Raw genomic sequence first — 21,518 nt, 5'->3', positions numbered from 1 at the left:
TTCTGTAACAGCGCCTCGTAGCCATACTCTACCCAACAGGTGTCCAATCGGCCTGCATAAACGATTGGTGGTGGCAGCGAGAGCTTGGGTTATCGTGGAGTTAGCTGTGATAGTACGTGGGTATATACACATATTCCATGTGTTGGAATCTGGAGGCATATATGTGGTGCCCCTGCGTGTTCACTCGCCACAGAGGTACTGCATCTCATCCAGATGTGTGGTACCCCACTCTCTCCTGTAAGGAGGGAGTACTGCCCGGGACCCACCCACCTGCATCCAACACTACACCATTACAGACCAGCAGGCGGGGCAAGATGCACTGGCTTTTGCTGAGCCCTGTCCCTGGTTGGAAGAGGGGGGAACTGAGTGAGGGGGAACCAAGTAGTGGTGTAGGTGGAGGAAGAAGAATAGGGGAGCACTTCAGTAGGAGTATAAGAAGAAGGGGAACCATCTAGAAAGGGTTTCAGTTCAGAGGGGACAGTCTGAGGAGAAGTAGTGGGAGCAGGAGCTCTGCTCAGAGGAGAGGGCCTAGATTGAGAGGCCCAGGAGGACTGGCTGGACGAGGAAGGGAGCAGAGGGAAGGCTCCAGAAGTGAGGGGATCCCAGGGGCACGGCGAGTACGGAAGCCACCCGTGCACCCGAATCTACCTAACTAGTGGAGAACCACAAGTCTTAGCTAGAAACCGGAGGCTTCTGTACTTTCAGGGTGCAGTTGCTCACAACCGCAGCTAAATCGCTAAAAAGGTAGCCGCATAGGATTCAAGGGACTACACGTTGCCCGCCAAGATCCAAAGCTACTGGCTTGGGACACTGGTTGCGAGGCGCAGGGCAGGAGGGTGAGAGCCAGCGCAGGAAGACGACCTGGGGTCCAGTTATGTACTCCTGAAACACCTGGGAGTTTGCTGAACCCCTTCCTTGGTAAACACAGGACGGCATGGCAGGTTACCCTGGCGCTGGGAACCTGGAGTCTGACAACGGAGTAAACCTTGAAGACTGCACCCCACTGTGTCCTAGAATTATTATCTGTGCCATCCCCTGCACCACACCGCACAGCAACATCTGCCTCATCAAATCATCCCTGCATTGCCCTGGAACTTAGCTCTGCCTGTGGAGAGGTGTCTCAACTCTGCTGTGTCACCATCAGCTCCAGAGGATCTGCACCGCAGCGGCGGCTCCTTATAGCCGCTTACCACAAGTGGCGTCACGAACATTAAACTATAAAAACTATAATCCCCTTTTATTGACCACCCTGGGTCACGGACCGGGTCACTGCCACCGTGACATCCCCTGCACCTACTGGCCCTGCACAGAGTACCCCACGACCCAGGGGGCGCGTCATATATACTACACTGTTTAGTTTTCCGATAACAGATCCGTTAGTGCAAACAGCCTGCGGCCTCCTCCATTGATATTTGGCCAGTTGTGTAAATGTCCGGATGATAGGGGGCAGCAGAGAGCTGTTCGACACAAAGATCGCAGAGGGTGGTTCTGCATGACCTTTCCATGCTGTGATATTTGTGATTAATCTTGACAAATATGAATAATCAAACCTATGCCTGAATGGTGGCCTTTTGGCCCTTACATATTGGGAATTGATGGAATTGAAATTATAGTCAACTGCACTATGCAATACAAATGTGCAAATAAGAACCTTACTGGTATGACATTCTGCTAGGGTGCGTGCCGACTATGCTTTTTTTAAGCGTTTCCGCAGAGGCAATTCCACAGCAGAAACTCTTAAAAAACGCTTGGTAGAAGGTCTGCAATGTTCCCCAATGATAATCCGCATGTGCTTTGCACATGCTGTTGAAATTTTCGCTGCGGATTATCATTGCGGAAAAATCCGCAGCACTACCAATTATTTTGCGTAATCGCGGCGTTTTCACCGCCATTGACTTGCATTGAATCGCTTAATATGCGCATGACTACATGTGCACATACGGATATTAAGCGATTGAATGTGCGGATGGTACCCGGGTTTGGAGAAGAGGAGACTCTCATCCAGACCCGGGTACCATAGTACCTGTTAAAAAAAAAGAATTAAGATAAAAAATATACATTATACTTACCTACTGATGGCCCCCGGTCTCCATAGCGATGCGTCCTGGCTCCCCGGCAGCTCACAGTGGTCTAAAAGTACCTGCCTTGACGTCATTTAGTCATGTGACGGGTCACGCGACCGCCGACGTCACCGACTGTCACATGACTAAATGACGTCATGGAAGGTCCTTTTACACAACCGCGAGACACCGAGAAGACCGGACGCATTGGATAAGGAGACCGGGGGCCATCGGAAGGTCAGTATGTGTTTTTTTTTTTTTTTTTACCATTTTTATTCTTTTTTTTTAACTAACTTGGCCACACTATATAAAATCCATGCCGGTTGCATGGATTTATATAGTGTGACCAAGTTGTCAAGCACTTTTCAAGTGATGCTAAAATCGCTTGGGAAGCTCTTGACAACACGCATGCGAAATCACATGATCAAAACGCTTCACTTCCGCTTGTCCCTGGTAGGAAAAACGCATGTACAATCCGCATGCATTTTTTCTGCCAGGGAGATGCAGAAACACCCAGAAAAATCCGGAGCATTTCGGCATCGTGGGCACATAGCCTTAGGCTAGTGCCTCTCTTATGGTTCGCTCACACTAGCATATAACGCAGACAAATGCTATCTGATGTTTTATCGGATAGCACTCGGACCAATCTTATACTATGGGGCAGTGTAGATCTGAGTTTCTTTCTACAGACTGAATAAATCTGTGAAAAAAAATCGCAGCATACTGCGCGTGGCTCCGCAAATCAGGTAACACGTACCCATTCGAGTGCAGTCCGATTTTTACAGATTCTTGACAATGGCAAAGATGGAGAAATTAAGTTCTGAGACTTCTCCACACCTATGCTTCATTTTTTTCTTATGCGAGAGAATCTGATCACACTGAGCTGACACTCTAATCAAACTCAGATCAGACTTTGAGCCCAGTGTCATTAACATAATCAATCCAATTCTGTCGCAGAGGGACTACATGGTCATGTGACCCCGGCCTAGGTCAGGAGTGTGGTTATACAAGTGCGTTCCAATTATTTTTGATTCCACAGACCCATAGACCTGAAAGGCTGAGTGCGATCTGATAATTGGATGCAGTTTGTGCATCCTGTTATTTTTTTTGTGCGAACATGTGCACAGCCCCATAGAATAACATAGGAACGAGTTCTAGCACGGATAGCACTCATCCGATTTTTACAGTTGTGTGCACGAGCCTTTGGGCGTTTTATAGGACTACTGGGAGATTTTAGCTATTGAGTGACAGCTGCAGTCCAACTGGTTACATTGAGTTGTATGCAATCTCGTGTTCTGCAGCTGTCACTCAATGGTGGAACGTTAATGAACTAGAGGTACAGCTGTAAAAGTTATTGGAAATGGGGGGATTGATTTACATTTACATTACTAAAGTCTACTACCCACGGGAGCCGGAGTGATCGCTGTTCTCTGCTGATATTTCAAGTTTAATCTCTCCCGGTTCATAGGAGCACTGGAATGTAACAATATGAAAGGATCCCATTGATTCTGTAAGAGGCTTTCATCCCTCCATTTTCGTTTTTGTTCTTCTTCAATACGTGTCTGATTACCTGTATAGACCCAGAATTAACATTACAACCAGGGCTCTCCTTTCTGATTGCCTGCCTTTTTTCGCCTGATCCTACAATCGATATTGTGAAGGTACATTTTGCTTTGCTTGTTCATTTAACCATGACAAGGTAATGCTCATGATAGGCTTTCATTCAGCAGTTGTGCCAGCGAGTGAAGGCAAGAGCCTTGTCAAGACCATTTTTACAATTATTCCAAATCTAAAGTACAAGGAAAAAGGCCTTTTGTGTGAGAACATCTCGACTTACCTCAGGCAGCTTTAGAGAATAATTCTAAAGTTTTAATGGTTTGTCAAAAGTAAAAAATAAAACTGGATACAGATATGACGGGCTTGCTTTTCATACAACCAACATACTGCACAAATAATACAAACCCAGGGGAAAAAAAGACAATTGTGAGAGAGAGTTACTTTTGATTTTCCAATTTTAAAAATCATTTTTTTATATTTTTGCCTTTTGCATTCCGGCAGTCATACATTTAAAATAATTAAAAATAAACATTTGTCTGACTTGGCTGTAAGAGGCTTTTTTTTTTTTTTTAATTTCCTTTTCTTTTGACGGAATAATATAAATGTTTCTAATTTATTTGTAGCTCAGGTTTGTTAAGGTCCTAAAGTTACCAAATAGGTTTTATATTTATGTTTTGGGACCTATATTTAATTGTACTTATTTCTAGATCTCTTTGTAAACTGGTGTTCCCCAAATCACAAGCTCTATCCATAGTTTATCTGACACTTTATCTGGTGTTGCCAGATAAACTAACAACCAGTAATGAAGATTGACTGCTGATTCAAGGCCCTGATTCATTTTTCATGGCAGAGTTGAAACGTGTGCTGGAATAGGATGCAAGTTTATTAAAAGGGAATTTGTCACCAGGTTTTTGCTACCTAAGAGAGCAACATAATATAGAGGCAGAGACCCTGATTCCAGCAATGTGCCACTTACTGGGCTGCATGCTGTAGTAGTGATAAAATAAGTTTTACCAGCAGGATCTTATCACTAGGGAACTAGTAAACCTGCTGCCAGGTAGTCCTCCATATCCATGAGCTCTGTATAACCCCATATTCTGTGTACACTGCATAGGCAGAAAGCTGGAAATCAATGATGTGGGTGGAGCTATACAGAGCTCAACATTCAGAGATCTGGTAGGTCTGCAGCAGATAAAACAGCGCTTTTATCAAAATTGCAGCAAGCAGACCAGTAAGTGATACATTGCTGGAATCTGGCTATCTACCCCTACATCATGCTACTCTCAGGTGAGGTAGAAAAGACCAGTGATTGTTTGTCATTAGAAGGCCTGTGTCTCTTAATGAATTTGGTGTATTTTTAAACTGCCATAATAGATATACTCCATTTGGGGACTAGAGTACATTTCAAGAGAATTTACTTCACCTTTGTGGCTTAAATTATGATGAATTTGTTGATCGCACTTAGCCAACCCCCTCCAGAGTAAACTCTGCCCACTTTTCAATTTGTTTGTCATATCTGGTTGGAGCTGAAATAAAATGTAACAAAAATAAATTTATGCACAACTATGAATTGGACAAAAATTTTGAGACATTTTATACAATTTTACTCCAGATTTCTGGTGAAAACTGTTGGATGAATCAGGGCCTAAATGCATAATTCACTCTTCATTTGTGTTTTTTTTTTTAAGTCACTTTCTTTTTGTTTTATGGTATTCATTGATGTTTTTGGCACCATGGCGTAGGTGATTGATGAATTTTGGGCAAATTTAAAAATGCTTTATATTTTCTTTATAATAATAATTTTTATTTATATAGCGCCAACATATTCCGCAGAACTTTACAATTAAGTAGGGACATGTACAGACAATATAAACAATACAATGTATCACATTTCAACAGTTGCAGGAGGAGTGAGAGCCCTGCTCGCAAGCTTACAATCTACATGGAAATGGGGGGAACACAATAGGAAGAACATGGTCATCAGCCAGTCTCTGTGTAAGAGCAGTTACCATGTGCTATTTGGTGCATGGAGGATGTGGAGACAGATGAATAGTCAGGAGCAGATTAACATTTAGGAGGGAACAGGGGAGAGTTAGATTGGTGAGTGGACATGATAGACTTGTCTAAACATGTGTTTTTAAAGCACGCTTAAAAGCATGGGGGCTAGATATCAGTCGCATCATTTGGAGTAGTGCATTCCAGAAAACTGGTCCAGCACGAGAGAAGTCTTGGAGACGAAGGTGTGAGGTTCCGATTAAGAAGGATGTTGGTCTTAGATCAGTTGTAGAACGGAGGGCACGGGAGGGGTGATAGATAGATAGAAATGAGGGATGAGTTATAGGGCGGTGCAGAACTGTGGAGAGCTTTGTGGCTGAGAGAGATGAGTTTGTATTGTATTGTAGTCTTTGTTTTTGCAGCTTCTTAGTACAAAAATTAACATGTTCAGCTAACATGTCACAAAATGTGCACCAAAATAGCGGGCCCTGGGGTACATTTGCCCCAAAATAAAGTCAAAATTGATGAATTAGCTGGAAACCCCAAACCCCACCCATAATGACAAACATGAAAAAAAAAACACAAAAACAGGTGAGCAGCTATTCTTCACAAGTATTCCTTTTTATGATAGAATGATGGCCGCCTCCTGAACAGAAACCAAATGGACCCTGTTATGGAGAATCTGGCCCTTCCGGGTGGTTTTTGTATCCTTTACTAGACAGATGTCACCCATGTATGTGGGCGATTTCTCACTGGGATGTGAGCAACAATCACTTGTACATGCAGTGGAAGATATCCAACTCCCTATTCTCACTTCTTTAGCTAGACTTGCATGTAGACAATCCAGTGCAGAAGATGCAATGGAGGAGCTACTAAGAAATTATAGACTGCATCTTGAGAAATTGCATAACGGTCAAAGGAAAATCTTCTCTCCAGCTCTGATGCATTTTTCTAATATACAAGAAGGCAATGAAGAAGACAAGATGTGAACTAACAAAATTGGTAGAGTGAAAGGAAGAAAGGCATAGTGGTAATTTATAGCTGCAAATAAATACAAAACCTAATAATGGCTAGTAGATAGCAGCAAACGCATGTTAACCTCTTCCTGACATATGACACACTGGTATATCATCTGTCCGGCCCCAAACTTTAAAGCCGGCTCAGGAGATGAGACTGCATCTTTCCCAGCAGATGGAGGCAGTTGAAAGCTGAATAACGTAGTCACTAACAGCAGTGAGCAGAGCTGATCTTTACCTGCTGCTGTTGACTGCTCAAAAGCCATGGTAAGTCTCTGACAGCGGCATTTACAGTGCTAGGCCCAGGAGGCACTATTCCATATGCCCATTGGATCCTCGCGATGAGATTGTGGGCTGCTAATGGGTTGCTGTTGCCGCCGGGGGAATACAGAAAACCCCGGTGTCTGCCATTACACTGCTCACATGAAGTCTAGCTTGTTGCAGTGGTTTTTGCTGTATATAGTATAAGCGATCGGATGACCACAGGTTCAAGTCCCCTTTTGGGGACTAAATATTACAATCCCCTCTCTTGTAGGGGGACAAGGAACCTGCATCTGGAGAAAAAGTTAAACCGTCACGCAGATGTCCCATCTGTACAAAAAAACTATCGTCCTCCGATAGAAAACCCCTATGCAAGGACTGTACGGAGAAGATTATCAGTTGTGAGCAACCTTCCTTAATGGAGGAGATAAAGGGGATTGTATGTCAGGAGACCAAATCCTCCTTATCCTCGGTCACTCTCCCTATGCCCTCACCTAGTCAGGGTTCTACATCTACTCCCTCAGCAGCCAAAAAGAGGAAGATTAGCCCGCCAGAGGGAGGGGAGGAAGACTCTCAAGAGGAGATATATATCTCGGAAGATCTTACAGAGGAAGGTGAACTAAGTCCAACCCCTGATAACTCCCGAGAGAGATATTATTTTCCATCACATAGTTTGGAGGAACTCCTCATGGCAGTAAGGAGAACTTTGGGGCTACTTTCCAGGAAAAAATTGGTGTTCCCTATACACCAGAGTATTAGGGACTTGGTCTTAGAGGAGTGGGAATCTCCAGAAAAGAGATTAAATACCTCTACAGAGTTAAGGGATAGATTTCCTGTAGACAATGAGACGACAGAATGCTGGTCTGAAGTCCCAAGAGTGGATATCCAAATTGCATGAGTAGCAAAGAAAACCACACTGCCCTTTGAAGATTCCTCTCAATTAAAAGACCCCTTGGAATGCAAAATGGAGGGACTACTCAGAAAATCCTGGGAGACCTCGGAAACACTATTAAGCACCAACGCAGTTATAATCAAGTCTAAGGCCACTGAATCAGTATATCCACTACCAACGATTCAAGATGGAATCCATCAGGTCGACGGTCCCCCAGATAGGACAGGACCATGTCATAGCCACAATCGACCTCCAGGATGCATATTACCACATCCCCATACATCCACTTCACAGGAGGTTCCTAAGATTCGCAGTGGCTCAGGGGGATCAAATAGTCCACTATCAATTCAATGTTCTCCCATTTGGAATTTCATTAGACCCACGAATATTTACAAAAGTCATGGCAGAAGTCATGGCTTATATCAGTGGTCAGAACATTTCAATAGTACCATACCTCGACGACCTGTTATTAATCGGGGAGAAAAGCAGCAAATACGGTTTGATATCAAAAAAGAAGCCCCAAGGCTCAAAAAACTGCCAATAAATTTAGTAAGGCAGCAATAATAGCAGAATTAAAATATAACTTTTAATATGTTATTAATCGGGCCCTCAGTAACAGTACTCCGAAAACATCTACAGTTGACCACTCAGATCCTATCGTCTCTGGGCTGGTTAGTGAACCAGAAAAAATCAGAGATGGTTACCTCCATGACAAAAACATTTCTAGGAGTACTATTGGATTCCCACAGCCAGATGTCATTCCTGCCAAAACAAAAACAGATCATGATAAAAGCAAAAATCAATGTCCTAAGGAGCAGAAGATCAGTATCATTAAGAGACGCCATGTCGGTCCTCGGGTCTATGACATCCTGTATTCAGATGGTGGCCTGGGCTTAGGCGCATACCCGAACATTACAGACCCACATCCTTACGAATTGGGACGGATCCCCACGGTCTCTGAACATCAGAATCCCTATACCACCACGAGTAAGGACTTCTTTATTTTGATGGCTGAATGGAAAAAATCTGAACAGAGGAGTACCATGGATCCAGAATCCGCTGGTAACCATAAAGGTGGATGCCAGCAAAAAGGGATGGGGAGCCATGGTCTCCCAAGAGCTATTCCAGGGTATATGGACCAAAGAGGTGAGCCAATGCTCATCAAATTTCAGAGAACTAAAGGCCGTACAGGAAGTCCTCAGAGTAGCAGAGCCTCTGGTCCAGAAATCTCACATTCAGATATTTTCAGACAATATCACCACTGTAGCCCACCTTCGTCATCAAGGGGGCACAAGATACCAAAGCTTAAAAGTAATCTCAGCAAGAATATTCTCCTGGGCCGAAGAACGTCTTCTATCCTTGTCAGCTCTTCATATCAAAGGCTCAGTCAATATCCAGGCCGACTTCTTAAGCAGAACAAAGATTCATCCAGGAGAGTGGAACCTAAACCCAGACGTCTTCCAGATGTTAGTTGAGAGATGGGGCTATCCAGAGGTAGATCTCTTTGCCCGACACCAGAAATCGAAAGTACCTCAATATTTCTCCCTGGATCCAAACAGCCCTTGCCTGGGCGTGGACGCATTCGCTTACCAATGGGAGTTCAAACTCACGTATGCCTTTCCCCCATTACCTATCCTTTCAAAAACCTTACAGAAGATAAGGACCGAAGGGACCAGAGTAATCCTAGTGTCCCCTCGCTGGCCAAAAAGAAGTTGGTTCGAAACGTTAACCAGTCTGAGTGTGGAGAGCCCTCTAATCCTTCCTCCCATCAAGGATCTCCTTCTCCAGGGACCGATTCACCATCCGGATCCCGAGAGACTACACCTAACTGCCTGGCTTCTGAATTCCTGATAATTAAATATTTAAACCTCTTCGTATTTCCTGTCCCTATTAGGGTGGGGTTACATCCTCCTGTGTGCTGTCGTCGTGGTCGGTTATTAGAAACCGAATTACCGGTAAGTCTAATTCTATTTTTTGCTGTGTGAATTTCTACATTTTAATTTGCCAGTTAAATAAAAAAAAAGCAAAAAAATCCCCAAAAAAATAGGCATGAATGGTCTTACCGTAATCGTGCTGACCTGGAAAACCATGTCGTTAGGTCATTTTCAACGCACAAAAAATGCCATAAAAGAAAAAAAAAATGAAATTCCTTTTTCTTTTCCCGGAATTTCACAGCACTTGGAATATTTTTTCCTTTTTTACCAGTACATCATGAGGTAAAATAGATGGTGTCAATCAAAATAAAAACTCAATCCCCTTAAAAAAATATTACATTGTATGGTTTACTTTAATGGAGAAATATAAAGAAGAAGGGGAGAAAAAAACAAAAATGCCAAAACAGAAAAATCAACAGATTGCCATGGCTGGGAAAACACAATTTGCTGGGACAGCACCATCTTTGATAGTATTTATTGGGGTAACAGAACCATTTAAGGCAGCTAGTGATTCAGTAAATACATATGGAGAATATTAAAATAAGACATTTGAAAGTAGTTTGAAATATTTTAAGGCATTTGGAGACATATGTACACACGTGCACTGCTCAAAAAATAAAGGGAACACTTAAACAACACAATGTAACTCCAAGTCAATAACACTTCTGTGAAATCTACCTGTCCAGTTATGAAGCAACACTGATCGTGAATCAATTTCTCCTGCTGTTGTGCAATTGGAGCAGACAACAGGTAGAATTAATAGGCAATTAGCAAGACACCCCCTATAAAGGAGCGGTTCTGCAGGTGGTGACCACAGACCATTTCTCTGTTCTCATCCTTTGTGGCTGTTGTTTTGATCACTTTTGCATTTTGCCATTGCTCTCACCCCTAGAGGTACAGTAGCATGAGGCGGTGTCTACAGTACAGCCCACAGAAGTTGCTCAGGTAGTGCAGCTACTCCAGGATGGCACAACAACATACCTCCCCAACTTTTGAAGAACAGAAAGAGGGACAAATCATACGGCGTGCGTAGTGGAAAAATTTGGCCACACCCCAATTCACTCCCATTTACCATTATCTTTCTCCCCCGGCAGGAGGAGTTGTCAGAGGGGCGGTGGCAGTGAGGGAAATTCAGCAGACGCCTGAGACTGCAGGGCGTAGACCCAAATCCCGGACTGTCTGCTGTATCCAGGACAGTTTGGACTAGAGATGAACAGTGGTACCTGGCGGCTAGACAGGAGGCCGCGAATCTCTTAACTTCCGGGGCCACGCAACGTCATCTGTGCATCCTGCTCCTCTCTCGTTGGGACCTATGGATTATTTTTTTGTTCCCTCATTCACTCTCGGAGCCGCCAGAACGTTCTCATCTTTATTATTATTTATAATTCTAGTGCCATTTATTCCATGGCGCTTTATATGTGATAGGGATATACATAGCAAAAATATTTATATAATCTTAACAAAACGAGTCAGCAACTGGTACAGGAGAGAGGACCCTGCCCGTGAGGGCTCACAGTCTACAAGGGATGGGTGAGGATACAGTAGGTGGGGATAGAGGAGGTCATGCAGTAATGTGGTGGGGCGGTGGTTACTGCGGGTTGTAGGCTTGTCGGAAGAGGTAGGTCTTCAGGTTTTTTTGAAGGCTTCCATGGTAGGCGAGAGTCTGATATGTTGGGGTAGAGAGTTCCAGAGAAGGGGGGGATGCGCGGGAGAAATCTTGTATGCGATTGTGGGAAGAGGAGATAAGAGGGGAGTAGAGAAGGAGATCTTGTGAGGATTGGAGGTTGCGTGCAGGTAAGTACCGGGGGACTAGATCACAGATGTATGGGGGTTGTGGATGGCTTTGTATGCCATGGATAGGGTTTTGAACTTGAGTCTCTGGGCAATGGGGAGCCAGTGAAGGGATTGACAGGGGAGAGAGGTCGGGGAATAGCGGGGGGACAGGTGGATTAGTCGAGCAGCTGAGTTTAGGATAGATTGGAGGGGCGCAAGAGTGTTGGAAGGGAGGCCACAGAGCAGGAGGTTGCAGTAGTCAAGGTGGGAAATGATGAGGGCATGCACTAATGTATTTGCAGAGACTTTGCTGAGGAATGCACGGATCCGGGATATATTTCTGAGTTGGAGTCGTCAGGAAGTGGAAAGGGCTTGGATATGTGGTTTGAAAGAAAGATCAGAGTCCAGGGTTACCCCAAGGCAGCGAGCTTGTGGGACTGGGGAGAGTGAACAGCCATTGACTTTGATGGATAGATCAGATGGGGGATATGAATGAGTGGGTGGAAAGATGATGAACTCTGTTTTATCCATGTTGAGTTTTAGAAATCTGGCAGAGAAGAAGGATGAGATGGCGGACAGACATTGTGGGATTTTGGTTAGTAGGGAGGAAATATCGGGTCCAGAGAGGTAGATCTGTGTGTCATCAGCTTAGAGGTGAAACTGAAAGTCGTGAGACTCTATGAGCTGTTCCAGGCCAAGGGTGTAGATGGAGAAGAGCAGAGGTCCCAGAACTGAACCTTGGGGGACACCAACAGATAGGGGGCGAGATGAGGAGGTGGTACATAAGTGGGAGACGCTGAATGTCCTGTCTGTTAGGTATGAGGAGATCCAAGATGGGGCCAAGTCTGCGATGCCAAGAGATGAGAGAATCTGTAGTAAGAGGGAATGGTCGACTGTGTCGAAGGCAGATGACAGGTCCAGAAGGAGGAAGATGGAGTAGTGTCGCTTGGATTTGGCGGTTAGTAGGTCGTTGGTAACTTTGGTCAGGGCAGTTTCAGTCGAGCGATGCGGTTTGAAGCCAGATTGTAGGCGGTCGAAGAGGGAGCAGGAGGAGAGGTGGGAGGACAGTTCAAGGTGGACATGTTGTTCTAGTAGTTTTGAGGCATAGGGGAGAAGTGATATGGGGCGGTAGCCAGTCAGAGAGGATGGGTCAAGGGAGGGCTTTTTGAGGATGGGTGTGATTGAGGCATGTTTGAAACATGAGGGGAAGACACCGGTTGTTAGTGACAGGTTGAAGAGGTGAGTTAGGGTTGGGATGAAGACTGGTAAGGTTAGGGATGAGGTGGGATGGGATTGGCTCAAGTTCAGAGGTGGTGAGGTGTGATTTGGAGAGTAAGGAGGAGACTTGACCTTCTGTAATGGTGGAGAAGTGGGGTTTGGAGGAGGAAGGTTGAGTAGATATGAGGAGGGGTTGTGCGGACTTTAGGCAAAAGGTTTGTCGGATGGTGTCAATCTTCTGCTTGAAGAAGGAGGCAAAGTCTTCAGCTGTAACTTCATTCTACAACATCTGGCTTCTTTGTGTCTGTAAGGCAGTGTTCACACATTGCAGAAATACTGTGTTTTGTTTTCAGCCGATGTCTGCACCAAACTACACAATAATAATCTTCTCCCCCTTATTTGATGTGTTTCTGGTGCAGATGTGTATTCACTTTTTTAACGTGCTTTTTATAGTACAGAAAAGCTTTGATTCTGCACTTAAAGGGAACCTGTCATGTCCTAGTTGCTATGTGCACTGCCCCCATAGCGTTGTTAGTGATGTAATGTGCATCACTAACACGCTGTTTTCATGAAAATCGGTGGTAGTATAATGATGTTATAACGTTTTATATACTTTGTTCTACCTGCTCGTATTCAGTCATAGGGGTGTGATTCTCTCATTTAGTCATGGGCGGTCGCCGCGTTCAGTTAGTGCTGGCGCCGCCCATGACATTTCAAAACTGCTCCTGGCAAGCGCTATGTTTGAGGGGCGCATGCTCATTTGCACACCTCGGGCTGCTGGTCCGGCGCGTGCGCACTGATGCTGTGTGATTACTGGCTTCAGTGCCCATGCGCTGTGATCTGTGGCTCCTGGCGTGTGCGCGGTCAAGGTATCGTGCCACTGCAGTCCAGGACGTGACAGGTTCCCTTTAATAAAGTATCTGCATTTTTTTAGGCTCCACATAGAAGAATCTAGAGAAAAAAACACCAAAATTGCACAGTTCAGCTGGTGCCTTTTTTGTTACAGTAGTTCTTATTAAGGGTTTTTTATATAAATGGGGCAAGAAAAAGAGGGGGAGACATATTATAAGTATACAGTAATATAGAAGCAAACAAGAAGAACAAAGTAAAAGCGAAATTTAAAAGGGATGAAGGCAAAATAATGGGTAGAAAGAGTTAAGGATGAGAAGGGGAAAGGAAATATATGGTTTATTAAGGAAAATGGGATAAAAGAAAAAATTAACGGGATAGAAGGAAAATTAAAAAGATTGGTATGTACAGGATAGGCAAAGGGGTTACGATACACATAAAAGATACCTTATATATAAAACATTTAAGAGGTAGGAGGGGAAGCAAAGGGAAAGGAAGAACACCTGTAAAAACAGGTGGAGAGACAATCATGTAGATAAACACGAACTTCTAAATGTAAAATACTGTTTGTTGAATTCTAATAGCGAGCGCAGTTGTCATGAAATCACATCCACTTTGCTTCGACAATTAAACACAGCTGAATTTTGTGCAGAAAACATGCAGCATTTACGCTACATGTGAACACGGTCTAAATTTTAAAGCAAAGTTGATGTGATTCCATGAAATCTCTGCCCCCTGTGGTCTGAAGACGCTGCTGAAATCTTTTGGGGTTTTGGGGCTTTTATTCTCTATAGACTTCTTCTGAAAAAAACGCATGAAGAAAAAAAACGCCGCTGCATTTTTAAATGCAAAATTAAAACTTTTCTGTACTATTAAATAAAGCGTTAACTCTGCTTCATATCTGCCCCAAAATCACATCAAATAAGCAGGAAAACACGTAAAAGAAACGCAGCAAGCACACGATAATCAGCGAAGATTGTTATTGCATCGTGTGGTGCTGACACCTGCAGAAAAAAGCAGCAGAAGGAACACAGCATATACACTACGTGTGAACATGGCCTCAGCGTTAACGTTTTTTTTTACATTTTTATGGGTTTAACCCTAGAACGCATGACCATAAAAATCTACTTTTTCACATACCTGGGGCCTTTTAGGCCCGTGTGCAAATAACATGAAATAACTCAAACAAAAATGACAAACAACTATATACCTGAGGAATACCTAGAGTTTCAAAATTCTAACTAAAGAAATCTTGCAGAAAATAGAAAACAATTAACAGGGCGGGCCTGCGAGGCCCCAGGTATGCGTTCTAGGGTTAATAGAGAAAAAATATCAATCACGCCATGTTTTTTTACGTCATTTACCGATCCCCGTAAATAATCTGATCACTGTGTTGTGTGGGTTACGATTACAGGGACACCAAATATGTCAGTGTAATTTACTGATTTGTGGTGATCATTATTTTTTGCAAAACACATTAAAAATGGCTATTATTTTCATTACTTTTCATTATTTTTTTTAGCAATTTTATAGGGTGAAAAAAATCTCTTATTCTCCCTGTAGAATAAAATGCATATATTGTACACAGCAGTGTATTTATCAGTACATTCAGCCTATAGTCAGAGCCTGTAGTACAGATCAAGTAGACAGAATTTTCCTAATGACATCACTAGAGATTGTGGCTCTGCAGCTTAAGTGTCTGTGTCAATAATGATTTAAGGTTGTGGGTTCAAGACCAGAGACTCAAAGAAAAAAAAATACATTTTTGTAATTTCTCATAAATTTACTACTTTTATAGGACCAAAAAAATTGTTTTCTTCACCTCCGTATTCAGGCACCATAAAAATACTTTGTGTATAACAATGTATTTCTATGGACTTGTATGAGTTGCTTCTGGAGTCAGTGCCTGCAATGTAGAGTCAAGATAACCATATTCTCCTTATGTTCATCATTGAGAGCTGTAGCTCAGTGGTTAGAGCTACAGCCTCTGGACATTGAGATCCCAGTTGGAAGTAAGTTCACAGAAGAAAGAAGAGGTGAGTAATAATAATTTATAATAATTTAATTTATTCACTGACCAGTGAGTGGCCCCGCCCCCTTAGGATGAGCTATGGAGCGATGAAAACATCGGAGAGGTGAGTATAAATAGATAAATATAATAGACACGGGACTGAGCATTCAAATCGGGACCGTGCCGCCAAATACGGGATGGTTGGGAGCTATGCAACAATGTGAGCTGCTGCAAGATGGGTAGCAGTGTCTGTCAGCACAGTGTTTAGAGCATGGAGCAGATACCAGGAGATGTAGGAGGGCAATAACCCAGGAGCAGGACCGCTACCTCCGCCTTTGTGCAAGGAGGAACAGGAAGAGCAGTGCCAGAACCCTGCAAAATGACCTCCAGCAGGCCACTAACATCCATGTGTCTGCTCAAATTGTCAGAAACAGACTCCATGAGGGCCCAACGTCCACAAGCGGGTGTTGCGCTTACAGCCCAACACGATGCAGGGTGATTGACATTTGCCAGAGTACACCAAGATCAACAGATTCGATATTGGTACCTGTGCTCTTCACAGATGAGAGCAGGTTCACACTGAACACATACGATAGACTTGACTGTCTGGAGACACCGTGGAGAACGTTCTGCTGCCTGCAACATCCTTCAGCATGACTGGTTTGGCAGTGGGTCAGTAATGGTGCTAGCCAGAGGTACCCTGACTGCCACTAGGTACCAGGATGAGATCCTCATATCCATTGTGAGACCATATGCAAGTGCAGTGGCCCCTGGATTCCTTCTGATGCATGACTATGCTAGGCCTCATGTGGCTGAAGTGTGTCAACATTTCCTGCATGATTAAGGCATTGATTATTTGGACTGTCCCCAGACCTGAATCCAATCGAGAACATATGGGACATCCTGTCTCGTTCCATCCACCAACGCCACGTTGCATGACAGACTGTCCAGGAGTTGACTGATGCTTTAATCCAGGTCTGGGAGGAGATCCCTCAGGAGAACATCCGCCGCCTCATTAGGAGCATGCCCAGGCGTTGTAGGGAGGTCATACTGGCACGTGGAGGCCACACACAATACGGAGCATCATTTCCTCGTCTTGAGGCATTTCCACTGAAGTTGGATCAGCCTGTAATTTGATTTTCCACTTTGATTTTAAGAATCATTCCAAATCCAGACATCCATGGGATATTTATTTTGATTTACATTGATCATTTTTATGTTTTATTATTCTCAACTCATTCCACTATGTAATGAATAAAGATTTGCAATTGGAATATTTCATTCAGTGATATCTAGGATGTGGCATTTTAGTGTCCCCTTTATTATTTTGAGCAGTGTATATATAGATAGATATGTAGACACATTTCTGGGCAATTTTTCTTTTTAATTAAGGGGAACCTGTCATCAGGTTTCCCCAATATAAAGTACAGCCACCACCTTTAATACCTCCTTTAGAGTGTTCTAGCAAGATGTATACAAGTCCCACATGCCCTCACATAGCCCAAAAAATACCTTGTATAATCTGCACATATAGCATCGTTGGTCTTGCATCAGTGCCTCCTCTCTCCTCGCAATTGCCGTCCCCCTGCTTGCTTCATGTGGATGACTCCTCTTGCGTCATCGTCATCCACTCAGTGTACAGGCGTGCTTCACTCTGTTTTGCTGAAATCGGTCACCAGCACTCTTTGGCCTCTCCCGGTGCTTGTGCATTACAGTACTTCGCTCTGACCTTAGCAGAGCACAGTGATGTACACCTGCACAGGACCAACTGGAGAACACTGTGTGGATGACGTAGAAAATTTCGTATTATATTTAAATGTATGTATTTTATGCTTAAAATATTTTTTGGGTTTCATTAAATGTTTTGCACATTTTGACTTTTATAGGCTCTGTTTTTCTTTGGACATTTCTTGCTGCAGAATGAGTTAACTGTGAATCTATCAGTAAGCTTGGAACATGACTCTTTGATAATGGGAATTATGACACCCAATAATCAATTTATTCAAATATATTTAGAGGGGCCCAAACATTGCAAAGTCGTTTAGATGCTCCAGAATTGTTTTCCCATTGAGAGCACAAGTATTTAAAAAAATGAAATTAATGGATATTGAGTTAGTTGGAGCTGGGAATAGCAGCGCATTAATGTTGAAATGAATCAGCGGATGTCTGGGAAGGGCCACAGCGGCTGGCTTATCATACTTATCATACATTTTGTGGCATATCTTATCAGAATCCTCTAAATGGTAATGGAGAAAAAACTTTTAAAGAGATTGATTCACAATTATAACATTTTACCTATCCACGGGTGGTTCTGCATGAGTGGTGCCTGTACATTCAAGATCTATAGGACTGATGAATATAGTCAAGCTTTGTACGCTTAGGGCGCAAGCAGACATCCGTGTAACATGGACAACAGCGACGGCTCTCCTGACCAGAGTGTGATAGCTGCATAGAAATGCATGCTGTCACGCTCGGGTCAGGAGAGTCGCCGGCCAGTACGAGCATTGGGATACGATCGTCGTCCATGTTATACGGCCGTCTGACTGCGCCCATGTACTGATAATGATAGTTGGGGTCATGCATGACTTTTGCAACTGGGAGTCAGGAACCTGTTCTCATTACCATTGGGGGGTCTCAGTGATCTGACCCTTAACACGCAAACCCTTATCACTTTACCCTGTTTATATGATAAATTTTGATTGTGGGACAATCTCTCCAGTCCAAATTGACAAATTTATAGACAATATACTCGATACTCCCATCAGCTTTTCTGCCACTTAGTGTGCCGTCTGATACCCCTTTTTCATCAATATTCATGAGGAGGGCACCAGGTATGTTTAAAATTCAAGGGACCGATTCATTAAGACTGGCATACTGCAAGCTCGCGCTAGGCCAGTCTTGACCGAGTACACGGCACCAAATTCATGAAGAAGCACACACCACTTAATGAATTTGACGCCTCTTAATAAGAGTCATGCACCTCCGTTCACTGTGCCAGAAATGCTATTACATAGACCTAGAGCGAGAACCAGATATTTATTTCATATCCTCAGCAAACACATCTGTGCAGAATAATGGGCCAACATTTCGGTCACGTGACCTTGATCGCGGCCTACAAAATATATATGTGCATATGTACAGTACAGACCAAAAGTTTGGACACACCTTCTCATTTAAAGATTTTTCTGTATTTTCATGACTTTGAAAATTGGACATTCACACTGAAGGCATCAAAACTATGAATTAACACATGTGGAATTATATACTTAACAAAAAAGTGTGAAACAACTGAAAATATGTCTTATATTCTAGGTTCTTCAAAGTAGCCACCTTTTGCTTTGATGACTGCTTTGCACACTCTTGGCATTCTCTTGATGAGCTTCAAGAGGTAGTCACCGGAAATAGTTTTCACTTCACAGGTGTGCCCTGTCAGGTTTAATAAGTGGGATTTCTTGCCTTATAAATGGGGTTGAGACCATCAGTTGTGTTGTGCAGAAGTCAGGTGGATACACATCTGATAGTCCTACTGAATAGACTGTTAGAATTTGTATTATGGCAAGAAAAAAGCAGCTAAGTAAAGAAAAACGAGTGGCCATCATTACTTTAAGAGATGAAGGTCAGTCAGTCTGAAAAATTGGGCAAACTTTGAAAGTGTCCCCAAGTGCAGTTTCAAAAAACATCAAGCTCTACAAAGAAACTGGCTCACATGAGGACCGCCCCAGGAAAGGAAGACCAAGAGTCACCTCTGCTTCTGAGGATAAGTTTATCCGAGTCACCAGCCTCAGAAATTGCAGGTTGACAGCAGCTCAGATTAGAGACCAGGTCAATGCCACACACAGTTCTAGCAGCAGACACATCTCTACAACAACTGTTAAGAGGAGACTTTGTGCAGCAGGCCTTCATGGTAAAATAGCTGCTAGGAAACCACTGCGAAGCACAGGCAACAAGCAGAAGAGACTTGTTTGGGCTAAAGAACACAAGGAATGGACATTAGACCAGTGGAAATCTGTGCTTTGGTCTGATGAGTCCAAATTTGAGATCTTTGGTTCCAACCACCGCGTCTTTGTGTGACGCAGAAAAGGTGAACGGATGGACTCTACATGCCTGGTTCTCACCGTGAAGCATGGAGGAGGAGGTGTGATGGTGTGGGGGTGCTTTGTTGGTGACCATGTTGGGGATTTATTCAAAATTGAAGGCATACTGAACCAGCATGGCTACCACAGCATCTTGCAGCGGCATGTTATTCCATCCGGTTTGCGTTTTGTTGGACCATCATTTATTTTTCAACAGGACAATGACCCCAAACACACCTCCAGGCTGTGTAAGAGCTATTTTACCAAGAAGGAGAGTGATGGGGAGCTACACCAGATGACCTGGCCTCCACAGTCACCAGACCTGAACCCAATCCAGATGGTTTGGGGTGAGCTGGACCGCAGAGTGAAGGCAAAAGAGCCAACAAGTGCTAAGCATCTCTGGGAACTCCTTCAAGATTGTTGGAAGACCATTTCCCGTGACCATCTCTTGAAGAAGAGAATGCCAAGAGTGTGCAAAGCAGTCATCAAAGCAAAAGGTGGCTACTTTGAAGAACCTGGAATATAAGACATATTTTCAGTTGTTTCACACTTTTGTTAAGTATATAATTCCACATGTGTTAATTCATAGTTTTGATGCCTTCAGTGTGAATGTACAATTTTCATAGTCATGAAAATACAGAAAAATCTTTAAATGAGGTGTGTCCAAACTTTTGGTCTGTACTGTATATCAAAATAAAATAACACATAATATATGAAATATATACATTTAGAATTGGAGTGCCTAGTTTTCTCTTTACATCTATGATATTATTTACCATGGAGCACCCATTTTCTATTGGACGTTGTATGCTTACCATATTTTACTATTAGAAATGCTACTCCAGTCGTGGACTGGAGTAGCATTTCTGGCGTAGAAAACGCTGACAGATTTAATGACTTGGCCAGGCGGATGTGGCTACACCCTGTCCCATCCAGGCTACTCCCTAACTTTGCCATTTTGACAGATCTGATCCAAAGTGGCGTGAAAATGCCAAAAGTCGCAAAAGCTTTGTGTAATTCCGCTCTGTGCAAAAATGTTGTGACTCTAAAGCATTTACACTATTTTTGTGGCGTAAAATCTTTGAATCGGTACCATAGTCCTTTGCCATTCATAGTCCAATTTTCAATTTTGACTGGAGGGGATCTTTGGTATTCGACAGTCATAATATATTGTGCTTTCACATGTACCAGCATTACTAATATATTGCTTACTGTATATAGAATAATGTTCTTCCCCATGTTCTGGTTTTACAGATACTTTATATTGGACTTTGACTCTGGAATTCTGCAATATTTTGTCACTGAGGCGAGCAAAACTCAGAAGCCTCGAGGATTTTTGTCTCTTGCTGGGTCTGTGATTTCAATGAGCGATGAGGCCCCCTACATGATGGTTCTATCTTCTGCCAGTGGAGAAGTATATAAACTCAGAGGTGAGACATTGAAATATGTCATACTGTAAAATGTGAGATATTCGAATGCTCTTAGGAGCTATTCAGCTGTATAAATAAATAAGGAATAGGCTATATAATGAAACTCTTGGATGACGTCTAATATATTTTGTATTTTATTCAATGCTTTCCCTTCCAGGGAACTGTGAACTCACCGGTGGTCTCAGATATGGTTTATTGTATTTCACTAGAATAGTGTCATTGCTCCTTGTAAGTCAGAGAATACAGGTGAGAGGCAGGGTCCTATATCATGTATACTCGTGGATCCACTTAGATATAATTTGTCAGGTGTGCTCATATGAGCGTATTCAACCAAACTGCATAGATCTACTGTTACAGAACCCTGTTTTCTCACATGCAATAATCATTGCTGCACACACAATTTTGCTCCAACTATGATCTCTGAAGGGAAGAAGGTCAGTGCAGTCACT

The 21,518-nt window shown here is 43.2% G+C and overlaps 1 protein-coding gene across 2 annotated transcripts in view; it reads left to right on the top strand.

The window, feature by feature from the left end:
- Positions 1 to 21,518, top strand: part of OSBPL10 (oxysterol binding protein like 10) — a 632,317-nt gene that overhangs the window by 117,429 nt on the left and 493,370 nt on the right. For both annotated transcript variants that reach the window (XM_073678034.1, XM_073678033.1), the window contains exon 2: positions 20,894 to 21,069. In XM_073678034.1, coding sequence (XP_073534135.1) covers positions 20,894 to 21,069 — 176 coding nt within the window. The remainder of the gene's footprint in view (positions 1 to 20,893; positions 21,070 to 21,518) is intronic.

Source organism: Phyllobates terribilis, unplaced genomic scaffold, assembly GCF_046119375.1.
Source record: "Phyllobates terribilis strain yellow unplaced genomic scaffold, ASM4611937v1 Scaffold_4__5_contigs__length_816908805, whole genome shotgun sequence".
Lineage (NCBI taxonomy): Eukaryota > Metazoa > Chordata > Amphibia > Anura > Dendrobatidae > Phyllobates > Phyllobates terribilis.
Note: the sequence above shows the minus strand (reverse complement) of the source record. Positions and strands in the feature narration are given on the sequence as shown.